The sequence below is a fragment of the Ipomoea nil genome, unplaced genomic scaffold, assembly GCF_001879475.1.
Source record: "Ipomoea nil cultivar Tokyo-kokei standard unplaced genomic scaffold, Asagao_1.1 scaffold1149, whole genome shotgun sequence".
Classification (NCBI taxonomy): Eukaryota; Viridiplantae; Streptophyta; class Magnoliopsida; order Solanales; family Convolvulaceae; genus Ipomoea; species Ipomoea nil.
The window spans coordinates 2,828,374-2,840,524 of NW_017617577.1; the positions used below are offsets into that span (position 1 = coordinate 2,828,374).

At 37.9% G+C, this 12,151-nt stretch overlaps 1 protein-coding gene across 1 annotated transcript; it reads left to right on the forward strand.

The window, feature by feature from the left end:
- Nucleotides 1-10,927: 10,927 nt before the first annotated feature.
- Nucleotides 10,928-11,722, forward strand: LOC109183672 (glutamic acid-rich protein-like). Its single transcript, XM_019333728.1, has 2 exons — nt 10,928-11,270; nt 11,355-11,722. Exons 1-2 carry the CDS (start codon nt 10,928-10,930, stop codon nt 11,720-11,722), a joined length of 711 nt encoding a protein of 236 aa, XP_019189273.1.
- The last annotated feature ends 429 nt before the right edge of the window (nt 11,723-12,151 follow it).

Below are 12,151 nucleotides of genomic sequence, written 5' to 3' on the forward strand. Positions count from 1 at the left end.
CAGGCTTGCTGCTGGCCCATAGTAGCTAATCCCGTTAGGGTTGGTTCTGGTTCGTTGCTGGTGCTGATCGGGGGTTGATGCTATTGGCTTCCTTGTTTATATTGCATTGGCCTGTGTGCCGAAGTTTAGGCCTGTGATCCGTTCTGTATTAGTCATGTTATCTTTGACTTAGGCCTGTGTGCTGATATTTCTGTATGTTAAAAAAAACTTTATACTTAGCCGGGAGCATGTGTATTGTTGCTTTTATTCAGGGCAGTCAATAGCACCCCATGAGATGTTGCGGTTGTGGTTGCAGCCCTGTCGGATTGCATCATAGTGCTGGGACGCTATGGTGCAACTAGCAGGGAGGTGCTATGGCGCGTGACAAGAAAGGTGGTTATTCATCTTGTCATCCATCTACACGGTTATATGGTGGGTTGTGGCGCTGGTGAGCTACATTTGCATTTACATCCTTTCGAGCAGCTGTGCAGTCTACCTTTTACTTAGTAGCTTTTATTAGTATTTTATCCTAGCCTGTGGTCTAGTGTTAGCTATATGACTAGCATAGGACTTGGGGCCACGCTTGTTATAGCCCCGGGGGCCTTCGTTTGTAATTTTATTTACTTGTTGTTTTTTGGGGGTTTAGGCCATGTAGGGTCTAACTCTCCTGGACCTTGTAAGGGCTTTATGCCTTTTGCTTATTAATAAAGTTATCTTTGCTTAAATAAAAAAAATAAAAAAAAACAAAAAAAAAAACTCAAATACCTAGGCAGTAGCAATTTGTTGTAGATTTGCATTTTGTAGTCTTTCTCTCCGGCTAGATTAGGGTAATAATTTTGTTTGTCGGCTTTGTTTAATTAGAAGTCTTCCAAGTTCTAACGCTAAAGCATGCATGATATATATACTATTATTATTATTATTATTATTATTATTATTATTATTATTATTATTTTTATTTTTTTTTTAATAAGGGCCCCCAAAATTTGGGGGCCCTGTGCGTTGGCCCTGGGCAGACTTAGCAAGGGACGGCCCTGTTCAGATGGCATGTAGTGACCTCTCTTATGTGGGAGGTATGAGATCGAGCTTCAGTGGAGGCGTTGTTGCCTTTGTGTGGTTCATTAGATTGAGAAAGAGAAAGTATGTTTGAACAGATACAATAATGTGTTTTTTTCTTCTTTTTTTTTTATAAATAAAGTTTAGACTTTTTATTACTTTTATAATCAACTAGTATTTTCACCCGTGCGATGCACGTAATGGAATTGTTGTATTATATTAAGAATATTTAAATCGATATATAATTATTTAAGAGTTAATTTCACCAGAGGTCGATTATCTCCTGACAATTCCAAATTTAATCCTAGACTATAGTTATTAATTATTACGATTTCTTCTATGTTATAATTCTTACGTTAATATTCGTACTGCTATTATTAACACTTAATTACTTTTTCATATTATTATTACCACTTATATTATTATTATTATTATTATTAGCTTCTTTTCAAGTTCTGTTAGTATATAATGGCCGTGAGGCACAATAATAATATAACCATAATTAAATATTCGTGTATTGCATTCCGTAAGTCACAATAATAATATAACAATAATTAAATATTCTTCAATTCTATATTCTTCTAGGATTTCTATTACCATCATTAATTATTCTCTAATTTTCCATAATTAAATAATTTGACCAATTATAAAGAGAGATTATTAAATAATACAAAGGACATTTTTTTAATTAAAAATTTTAAAAATTCATTACTAAAACATAAGGTTCTCATAGTTTTTTCTTAGAAACGATTTAATAAAGCATTTTTTTTAGAAATTAGTCGGCCAAACCGCCCACGGCAGTTTGCGGTGGATAGATCTCGAAAAAATACGCAATTTCAAAAAAATATTTGTCTAAAACGGACTACCGAGTCAAAAGTTATGCATTGCCGAACTTTTGACACTTTACAGCCTAAAAAAAAAAATAATAATAATAATTAAAGGCAGGTTCAGCCGGCGAGACGGCCGCAGAGGACGACGATTCCGGACTTCCTAGCCGCGGCAAGCGGCGCGATAAAAAAAATTATTATTTATAATTAGGGGGGTTTGGAAAATATTAACCTAAAATGTATATGTGTTGCTTTTGTTTTTAACCCAGAATTATTGTACGAATACGAAAGTAGAAATCGATATATTTTATTAGGAAGAGAGATTTTTTAGGAATTGGGCGGAAAGTTAAAATTGCAGGATTTTATTTTTATATATAGTATAGATGTATAGATAGATAGATTACAATATGAATTGTATTACAGTATTTTATAATATTAGAATAGAATTTTAACCCAGAATTATTGTACGAATTGGAAAGTAAAAAATTAATATATTTTAATAGGAAGAGAGATTTTTTAAGAATTGGGCTGGAAGTTAAAATTGCAGGATTTTATTTTTATATATAGTATAGATGTATAGATAGATAGATTACAATAGGAATTGTATTACAGTATTTTATAATATTAGAATAGAATTTTAAGACAGAATTATTGTACGAATAGGGAAATAGAAATCAATATATTTTATTAGGAAGAGATAATTTTTAGGAATTGGGCGGGAAGTTAAAATTGCAGGATTTTATTTTTATACATAGTATAGATATAGATGTATAGATTGATAGATTACAATAGGAATTGTATTACAGTATTTTAAAATATTAGAATAGAATTTTAACCCAGAATTATTGTACGAATAGTGAAGTAGAAATCAATATATTTTATTAGGAAGAGAGAGTTTTTAGGAATTGGGCGGAAAGTTAAAATTGCAAGATTTTATTTTTATATATAGTATAGATTTATAGATAGATAGATTACAATAGGAATTGTATTACAGTATTTTAAAATATTAGAATAGAATTTTAACCCAGAATTATTGTACGAATAGGGAAGTAGAAATCAATATATTTTATTAGGAAGAGAGAGTTTTTAGGAATTGGGCGGAAAGTTAAAATTGCAGGATTTTATTTTTATATATAGTATAGATGTATAGATAGATAGATTACAATAGGAATTGTAATACAGTATTTTACAATATTAGAATAGAATTTTAACCCAGAATTATTGTACGAATAGGGAAGTAGAAATCAATATATTTTATTAGGAAGAGATAATTTTTAGGAATTGGCCGGGAAGTTAAAATTGCAGGATTTTATTTTTATATATAGTATAGATTATAGATTATAGATGTGTTTAACAAATTAAATAATCTTTAATTTCTCTATGCTTTTTAGTTGGTCAGCAGCAAAGTTAGCAAATTGGAGGCAATTAGAGGCTTTATGGAATTCAAGGAGAGCTATTCTTGTGCTATTCCAGTATTCCGTACACGAATTAAGGAGGAACGGCTGGACTTTAGTAGATTAAGTAGAATCAAGACATTTGAGAATGAGGCATCTCTTCACAAAACAATTTTCAAGGAACAGGTGAATGCTCCGTACGACGGTGTTCCGTCCTGGCGGTAGCATTTCCGTTCGGCGGCTTCGCGGTGGTGCAATAATCTAACAGCGGCAATTCGTCAGCTCTAGTTCCGGTGCAGTAGTTCGACAAGTGGCATATTGGTTTTTGTTTTGCGTCCAGGTTCTTAGTTTGTGAGCAAGATGTTAATTCCATTTGCAATCTTTATTGAGATCAGTATGTTTAGTTAATTCTTTCTTTAGGAACATGGGTTATTTAGCATGAATATTTTATATTAATTTATTTAATTAGTCAATCAATTATGTTTTATCTTATAATTCTGTATTGCGATTATTTGTGTTGAATCTGGCCAATTCTAGTATTAATTAGTTTTTTTAAGGATTTTATTAAGTATATACCATGTCTATTAGTTCCAAGCTCTATAGTTCATAGTCTTTATTCCCTGTTATTTCATTACGTCAATTGTCTTTCCGACCTTGTTTTCTACCTGCTTTATTTGATTGTTAATTGATATTTTGGCTTCTATTAATTCATTTCTTTCGCATCATGAATTCCAATTAATTTGCATTTGAGTTGATTCTGGTCTTTGATATTCTGGCTCTTCCCCGTAATTCATTCCTTTAGCTCATGTATTTCAATCATTTTGCATTTATGTTATCTTTATATTTGATATTTGTTTTTAGTACTTGAAATTGTTAAGTTCTTTGTTTTAAATTCAAGTTTATAAATTGCATTGTATCAATTCTCCGTAGGATCGACCCTTGCCTTTGCACACTGTAACTACAATGATTCGTGCACTTGCGAGGACATAATTAAAATTGTCCTATCAGTATTAATACTCTATATTTTTAAACTACACAAAAATTCTATGGAATACAAATAAGTCAATTTTAACAGTGAGTTAATTTCATGAATGTATGGTCTATGACTATTGACATTTACTAATTTTTATTTCGACTTTCAATTGTACTGTTAGGAACATATGTATTAAGATTTTGATGATACCAATGTAACTTAGACTGTAGATCCCTAACTTTTTCATCATTTTTTGTTGCCACTTTCGTTCTAGACGAAAGGTGCCATAACTCACCCTGTAATTAGTTAATATTTTAATATATGATCCCGTTATCTTATTTATTTATTTTAATTTTTAAATTTATTAAAATATATGAAAATATGTTAAGAATATTATAGTGTGTATAAAAGATAACCCTAAACCAAACACGATTATAGAGAAAATCACACTTTTGGTCCTATGACTATAGTGGAGGTGGTAATTTCAGTTCGTGACTTTTAAAACTAACAGATTTAGTCCTTTTAGTAAGCTTTTTTTTACACATTAAGTCCTTCCGGCCAAATCACCGGTGGATTTTGGCCGGAAAAACACAATCCCTTAATTTATTAAATATTTGGGGGGGTAAAATGGTCAATTCAGATTCTTCTTTCTTCTTCCTTCTCCTTCCAACTTCTTCGTTCTTCTTCTTCCTTCTTGTATTTGGGGGGTAAAATGCACTGATGTTTGCGTTTTGTCACGTTCTAACGTTGTCCCAAGGATCCTCTATCTACTCATGCTATTATCGGACTAAAATGAGGAACAAGTATGCATTGAATGGCAGCATCTTCATGGATTTCCTCTTACATTTCTTCTGCATGAAATTGTCGCTCTGCCAGCAGTATCGTCAGCTTGATCGCATGGAATTATATATATATGTGTGTGTGTGTGTGTGTGTGTGTGTGTGTGTGTGTGTGTGTTAATGATGATTGTTGGATTCTGCTATGGAAAAATCAAACATTTAAATTCTTAATTGTTATCTGTTATGCGTCATATATCACATATCATATAATTAACAACCATTAAGAGATTAAAAATAGTGTTTTTCCTTTTCCTAATTTAGTTGATTTGTTTATCAAGGATGGCATGCATATGTGGAGAAACAGAGAATAAATGCAACGGAAGCTGCAATTCAGTGTACGCCCCCAAGGATGGATTATGGGATGTATAGATAAGAAGAAAAATACTTGAAATATTTAAATGTGTTTAAGAAGAAAAATACTTGAAACATCAGTGCATTTTACCCCCCAAATACAAGAAGGAAGAAGAAGAACGAAGAAGTAGGAAGGAGAAGGAAGAAGAAAGAAGAATCTGAATTCACTATTTTACCCCCCAAATATTTAATAAATTAAGGGATTGTGTTTTTCCGGCCAAAATCCACCGGTGATTTGGCCGGAAGGACTTAATGTGTAAAAAAAAGCTTACTAAAAGGACTAAATCTGTTAGTTTTAAAAGTCACGAACTGAAATTACCACCTCCACTATAGTCATAGGACCAAAAGTGTAATTTTCTCCATGATTATATTACATACCTCAATTTTAACCAAACACAGGAATCTAACATTCCCAGTAATCTAACATTCCCAGCAATCTAACATTTCCTAAGGTAATCTGACATTCTGTGAAACAAACGACCCCTTAGAGATTTTGTGTTTAGATTGTTGGTGGATGAAATGAAGAGATGTTGCTAGGTTAGCTTGAAGCACAAACCTTAGGTAGAAAGACACCTTTGCCCTTACTAAAGCTGGAAGAATAAGGAAACAAGGGAACAACCCAATAAGCATAAGGTACAACCCTTTGACCTTGAATGACTAGTCAAATTCTAGTCCTTCGACTATTGAATTTTCAGGATTTTTAGGAATAAATTAACAAGGAGACTAGGATTAATTCTCTAATTAATCCTTGGTTAGAGTTTGGATTTACGGGGTGTCACATCTTAGCCCTTCACTTACTCCGAGGGGTGGTAGTCAGGGGAAATTAAGCTGATTGAATTAATTCACTTTGTCTTTTATTTAAGGGCATGAGAATTTCTAAATAACCGAACTAAATAAGCGATTCTACAAAAAGGATAGTTTACAGGGGTTCACAGTTTATCCTAGGCAGAATTCTTCTTCCAGATTCTCCTCCGGTTGATTCGTGGGGTCCTCGTCCCCGAGAGCTAAGTTTTCTGTGTCGATGTTGGCTTCGTTTCAAGGTTGGCCTGGGTGCGGCTAATGACGAATACCTTTCTGGGAGTACCGTAGTTCCCTTTGTTATTCGCGCTCCCTTGTTGACCCATGACCGTAGGGCTTGTGCTCGGGGGCCGAGTGCACTGGAAGGCCTTATGTCCTTCTCCCCCGCAGTTGAAGCACCGCAAGGTGTTTCCAAGGCAGTCCTTTCCCCTATGATCCTTATTGCATCTCCGGCAAAGGAATGGTCTCGCGTTGGTTTCGTTGTTCCTCATAGACGATCCTTGATTAGATGTGTTAACCGTCATTTTGTTAGAGTCATTCCTTGCTCTTTTCACAGGCGGTTCCCCGCCCCCGGTATTCCTCTTGCGGATCTGTTCCTGAACTCCTCGTTGTAGAAGTTGGATCTGGTAGAGGTTGGCGGCGCTGGTTCGGGGTTTGCTTATGATTAGAGCCTTTCGGGCTTTGAAGTTGAGGCCCGTCACAAACTTCTCTATCTTGGTCGTTTCTGTAGGCACCAATTCGGGCGCGAAACGAGCTAGCTCGAGAAATCGTTTGTGGTATTCCATGACCGTGGCCATCCCCTGTTTCAGGTGGAGGAATTCCTCGTACGTGGCTGCCCTTATGTGCGCGGGGTAGAACCGTCCCCGTAGTCGCAGTTTTAGGGACTCCCAGTTGATCCCTGGTTCTTGCCTACAAGCAGGTCCTTCGTGGACCCCCCAAAGGTCGGCTTCGTGACCGAAGTAGAATGAGGCTATTTCTACACGGCGTCCCTCCGGGCATTCTACTACCTCGAAGATCTTGTCGAAGGTTCGGATCCATTCTTCGAGGATTGTGGGGTCTTCTTCTCCTGAGAAGATAGGAGGGCAATGGTTCGAGAATTGGCGAGCTATATCTGAGTTTCCGTTGGCTGGTGGTGGTGGTGGTTGGTTATTGTTATGGAGGATAGCGTTGCTTAACGTCTGGGCGACCTGAGTCAGTTGCTGTAGATTCTGAACTAGAGATTCGTGAGCGGGGGGTTCAAGGGTCTTTGACTAGTGCTGTCAATACGGGCTGGCGGGGCGGGGCGGGCCAAAGCCCGGCGGGCCGCGGGCCTAAACGGGGCGGGCCAAAAAAAGCCCGCTCCTTAGCGGGTCTGGGTTTTGCTGGCCCGGACCGCCCCGCCTTTGGCCCGCGGGCTAGACGGGCCCCCGCTCCAAAACCATTTTTTTTAATTATTAATTTATTGGTTATTGTTTTGTTTTGCTAAATTTATTCAACTGGTATTCTAGAATTTAACATAAAAAAAAATTAACATAATCCACTCAATTCATTATTCACACACAGAAATGATAGAATCCACTCAATTCATTAAACTTTCCCACAGCAACACACAATTTAACATAAATGCAGAATGCAAAATAATTTAACCAAAGTTGGAGTCTTGAAGAGTGGGACTAGGGTTTGTTGTGGACTTGTGGGCTGTGGCGTCTGGACTCTCTATTCTATAATAATATCTAAAGTACTAAAGTGTAAATATTATATATAATATATAAACATAAAATTAAAAAAAAAAAAACAGGCGGGCAGCCCGCGACCCGCGGGCCTAAATGGGGGGGGGGGGGGTGCAAAAAAGTCCGCTCTTTAGCAGGCTTCTATTTTTGAAACCCGCCCCCTACCTAAGTAGGGGCGGGGCGGGCCGGCCCGGTGGGCTAAGCCCGTTTTGACAGCTCTTGACTGACTTCTTGTTGGCGCCATCCTGGTGGTCTACAGGGCCAATATCGATCGTAATGGTAAGTTAGCGGTTTGCATCTTACCTTGATGCTATAATTATGGGAAATCCTTAAGCTAAGCACAAGATAGAGTGAGGAGAAGTTAAGTAGAGAATGATAGATAAACTCACAGCCTCGCCGCGCATCCTAAGATTCCTAAGTCCTAAGTATTCAAGCACCTGCAGTTACGGCTTTAGCATCTTAAGGTCTTAACTTAGAGTACTATCCTAGATGCAGCTTAGGTTCTTAGAGTTTTAGTCTTAACACCCCAAGTATATACCTAGAGTTCAAGCTTAATGTCCCAAAGTCTTTGTCCTAAAGGCATTGTCCTAGGGTCGAACTTAGGCTCTGATAGCAACTGTAACACCCCTAAATTTCAAGATATTTAAAACCTGTAAAATAAAGGCGAATCCATTGATTTAATTCCCAAATAGAGCATAATACTATCCATAAGAGTCAGGGTGCTATGCTACACCTAGGTTTGAGAACCTAGGTGCACAGGCTAAACTAATCAAGCAAAAGAAATCCTCAAATCAATATTTAATACAATCCTAAGGCATGCAGGCCAACTACTGAGCTAAGACTAACTAAACTAAGCCAAGGCTCTGACTAGCGCGCTCAGAAGCTAAAGCTCATCACCTGAAAAACATTCGGTATAACAACCGTCAGCGAATAATGTGGTAACCCACTCCAACGGATTAAGTACAATATAGGTAGATATAAGAAACTCATTTTGAAACTGGAATACATATATACTTACGAGAATCTAGTTTAAATCCAAGATCAAGACTCAAGGCATAGAAATAGACTCAATATCATAGAATAATCATAATAAGAACTAATAAACACCCTAAACATGCAATGCAAGACATAACAGGCAGATAAGTATGCAAATAACTAAGGCATTCAATACAATCAATTTGCAAGTAGGCAACAAAGCACACAATTCATCCTCCAACCTTATACCAAGTTCCAACCGTATAACTCCCCTCCATCCTTATATCAGTTCCGACCTATACTTCTAGGCCACCCTTATATCCCCACCCCTTATGCCTTCCGGGTAACTACATGCCCCCACCGACGAACCCACCTTTCAACCACCAACATATCAAGATGGTGCCGCAGTGCCATTCAATGATCCGCACCTCTAGTGCCAATATCAAGGGGTTAGCGCATATAGCTCTAACATGACACCGCAACACTTATAACCTGACCCATGCCTAAAGCAAGAAAGTCGAAGGTGGGTGTGTGCCTTTAGCACAGTCACCGCTATAGCCTGTACCTTTAGTACAATGACCGGGCACAAGTGGTACCAACCGCCAACAGTTTATTTTCGACCAATCACAATCTCATAATCACATTATCATCATCATTAGTCACACTGGCCATTGCGCAATGACCCCAATAATCATTATCATGAATCAATCAACACATAAGCACATAACAAGCAAGACACAACAACAACGACACGTATCACACATAAATTCCTAGAACGATGCCTAAAACACCAAACAAGACTCATACACGACAAACGGGGTACAACGGGACACGGGGAAACATCAAACGGGGAAAAACACCACGAAGCACGCCGGGATTCCAGTGCGTAGGTGGCGGGTGGAGGACCACCCGCCAGTCACCCGTCGGCGGCCGGTCACCATTCCAGCGGGTGGTCCGCCCTCCGGCTGCCCGCTGTAACAGTGTTACGGGCAGCGAGTAGGTGGCGGGTGGTCAATCCCCCCCACATACCCCCAACTAATACACAGGCAACTTTGGTTCCGGGATCTTTCATGGAACCCGAAACCATGTCCAACCAAATTCAAACACATAATGACAACACCACGTATTCAATTAACCGAATTAAACCAAGAATCACAACAAATATGTCCAAACACGATTCCTAAACATGCCAGGATCTAACATCAATCATATAACGGTTCAGGAGCATCTAGAACCACAAGAACATCAAGAACTCTGTATGAAAGTCCTAAACACAAGTCCTAGGCTAAACTCAACACCCGATCATGCAAAATCCCACCCAAACATACCAAGAATATCATAATACGAAATCCATGTTATAACCCTAGGGCTCTAGACATAATCAAAATATAAGATCGTTCATATAATAAATCATCGTATCAAGAACATCAAGATTATCACATAAGCATCAAGATCAACAGATAAACATCAAGATTATCACATAAACACAATATAACCCTAGGCAAAGCTGTATCAAGACTCAAGCACAGAATCATATATCAAAGGAGCCAAGGAATAAGATATATCAAGGAAAATAGGTTTTGTTGAGACATGGGTTACCTCTTAGCCTTAATCAATATCCTTTGGCTACTAAGGTTTTTTCTCTAAGATCTTCTTTCTATGGATTCTCCTACGTTTTATGGCAGAGAGATTCCTCTGTAGGTTTCTCTCTGGGAATATCTTGTGTGGTAGAATTAACTGTCGTAGGGTTTCTAAAAGCTTCCTAAGTCCCTATATATAGATTTAGGAGCCCCAACTAAGGTCTGAATAGTAAGGTTCCACTTATCCTATTTCTTATAGGATTAAGGATTTGGTTTAAGGATAAGGGTCCATGATCCATGGTGGGCCACATCCCCTAATTAAAGGGAATCCTAACCAAGTTAAATCTTTTCTAATTATTATTAACGGAATCAATTAAATAATTAATCCAGGATTAAGGGTCGTAACAAGGGGTGTTACACCACCTCTCGATCCTGTCTTTGAAGAAGAAATGAAGGAGTTCAGACTTGCTCTCTTATTATCCAAAGTCAAAACTGAATTAGAGAAACTCCATCAAAATGATCCAGCTTGCAATGTTAGCGTATCCAAGGACGAGAATGGGAAAGTAATTGAAGACGATGATGCAATTGAGGAAAATGTTGACACTGAGGAAGTTACTGTAGAAGACGAAGATAGCAATGAGGATGACCCTGCTACGAATGATCATCCTAATGAAGAAGACAATGAAGATGTAGATAGTGATGAAGAAAACAACGATGACGAAGATGGCGAGAATGATAATAAGGAAGACGATGATGGTGATAACGAGAATGATGATAAGGAGGATGATGATGGTGATAATGATGATGATGATCACGATTCAGATGATGATGATGATGATGATAATTCGGACTATGATAGTGAATCTCCTATCATAGGCAACATCGAAATCATACCCGAAAGATCCCCCACACCCCACTCATCTTCTCACAAAGAGAATCCCCTTCGTGATCCTTCCCCTTCAGCACCTCCACCTACAAACAATCGGATTGTTGCAAACCCAGCGAGTGATGGCAAAATGGAAGCATCACCACCAACAACAAATCAATTGAATCCGAAATCACCTCGTGATGGAAAACTGGAAGCATCACCAAGTACGAATCAAGTCATTCTTGAACATAGAAATGTCTTTCGTGAACCCAAGAGCATCCACCCCGACTCGGGCTTTCATGTCGAATCTATTGAACCCGAAGACATCATGCACCATCTGTTGACCACAATTCAAAGAGTCGAGCTTCTGCATTAACTGTATTCTGTTCACCGAAGGCAAGTTAGTAAAACTTTGGAAGATCTATCCACCAAAATGACACAAGTAATGGCAGCCCTATCTTCCATTCCACGGCAACCAACTCCTTCCACAGATCCTCACGAAAAGATAGGAGCAGAACTCCACTGTCAAAGTCACCTACTTGACAAGATTGCGAAAGAACAACATTCCCTCAAACTTTCTCAATTTGGCCTCAAAGAGAGAGTTGACCTCGCATGCACGAAAGTTGATTTAGGACATGACAACATATACCGAATGGGAGAATATCAGCTCCAAATTCTTGAATATGTCAAAGACGTGCTGAACACAGTCAACAGGTTAGCCAAAACGTTTGATTCCCCATGTGCTGATGCCAAAAAGGGGGGAAAAAAAGAGAAATGATGATGATGAGGATGAAAACAGAAACCA

What these genes read in the sequence shown, in the direction of transcription:
- LOC109183672 (XM_019333728.1), top strand. Translation starts at nt 10,928, where the DNA reads ATGAAGGAGTTCAGACTTGCTCTCTTATTATCCAAAGTCAAAACTGAA. An exon ending in TGATAAGGAGGATGATGATG is followed by an intron (nt 11,271 to 11,354) that starts GTGATAATGATG and finishes CTCCTATCATAG; the next exon opens with GCAACATCGAAATCATACCC.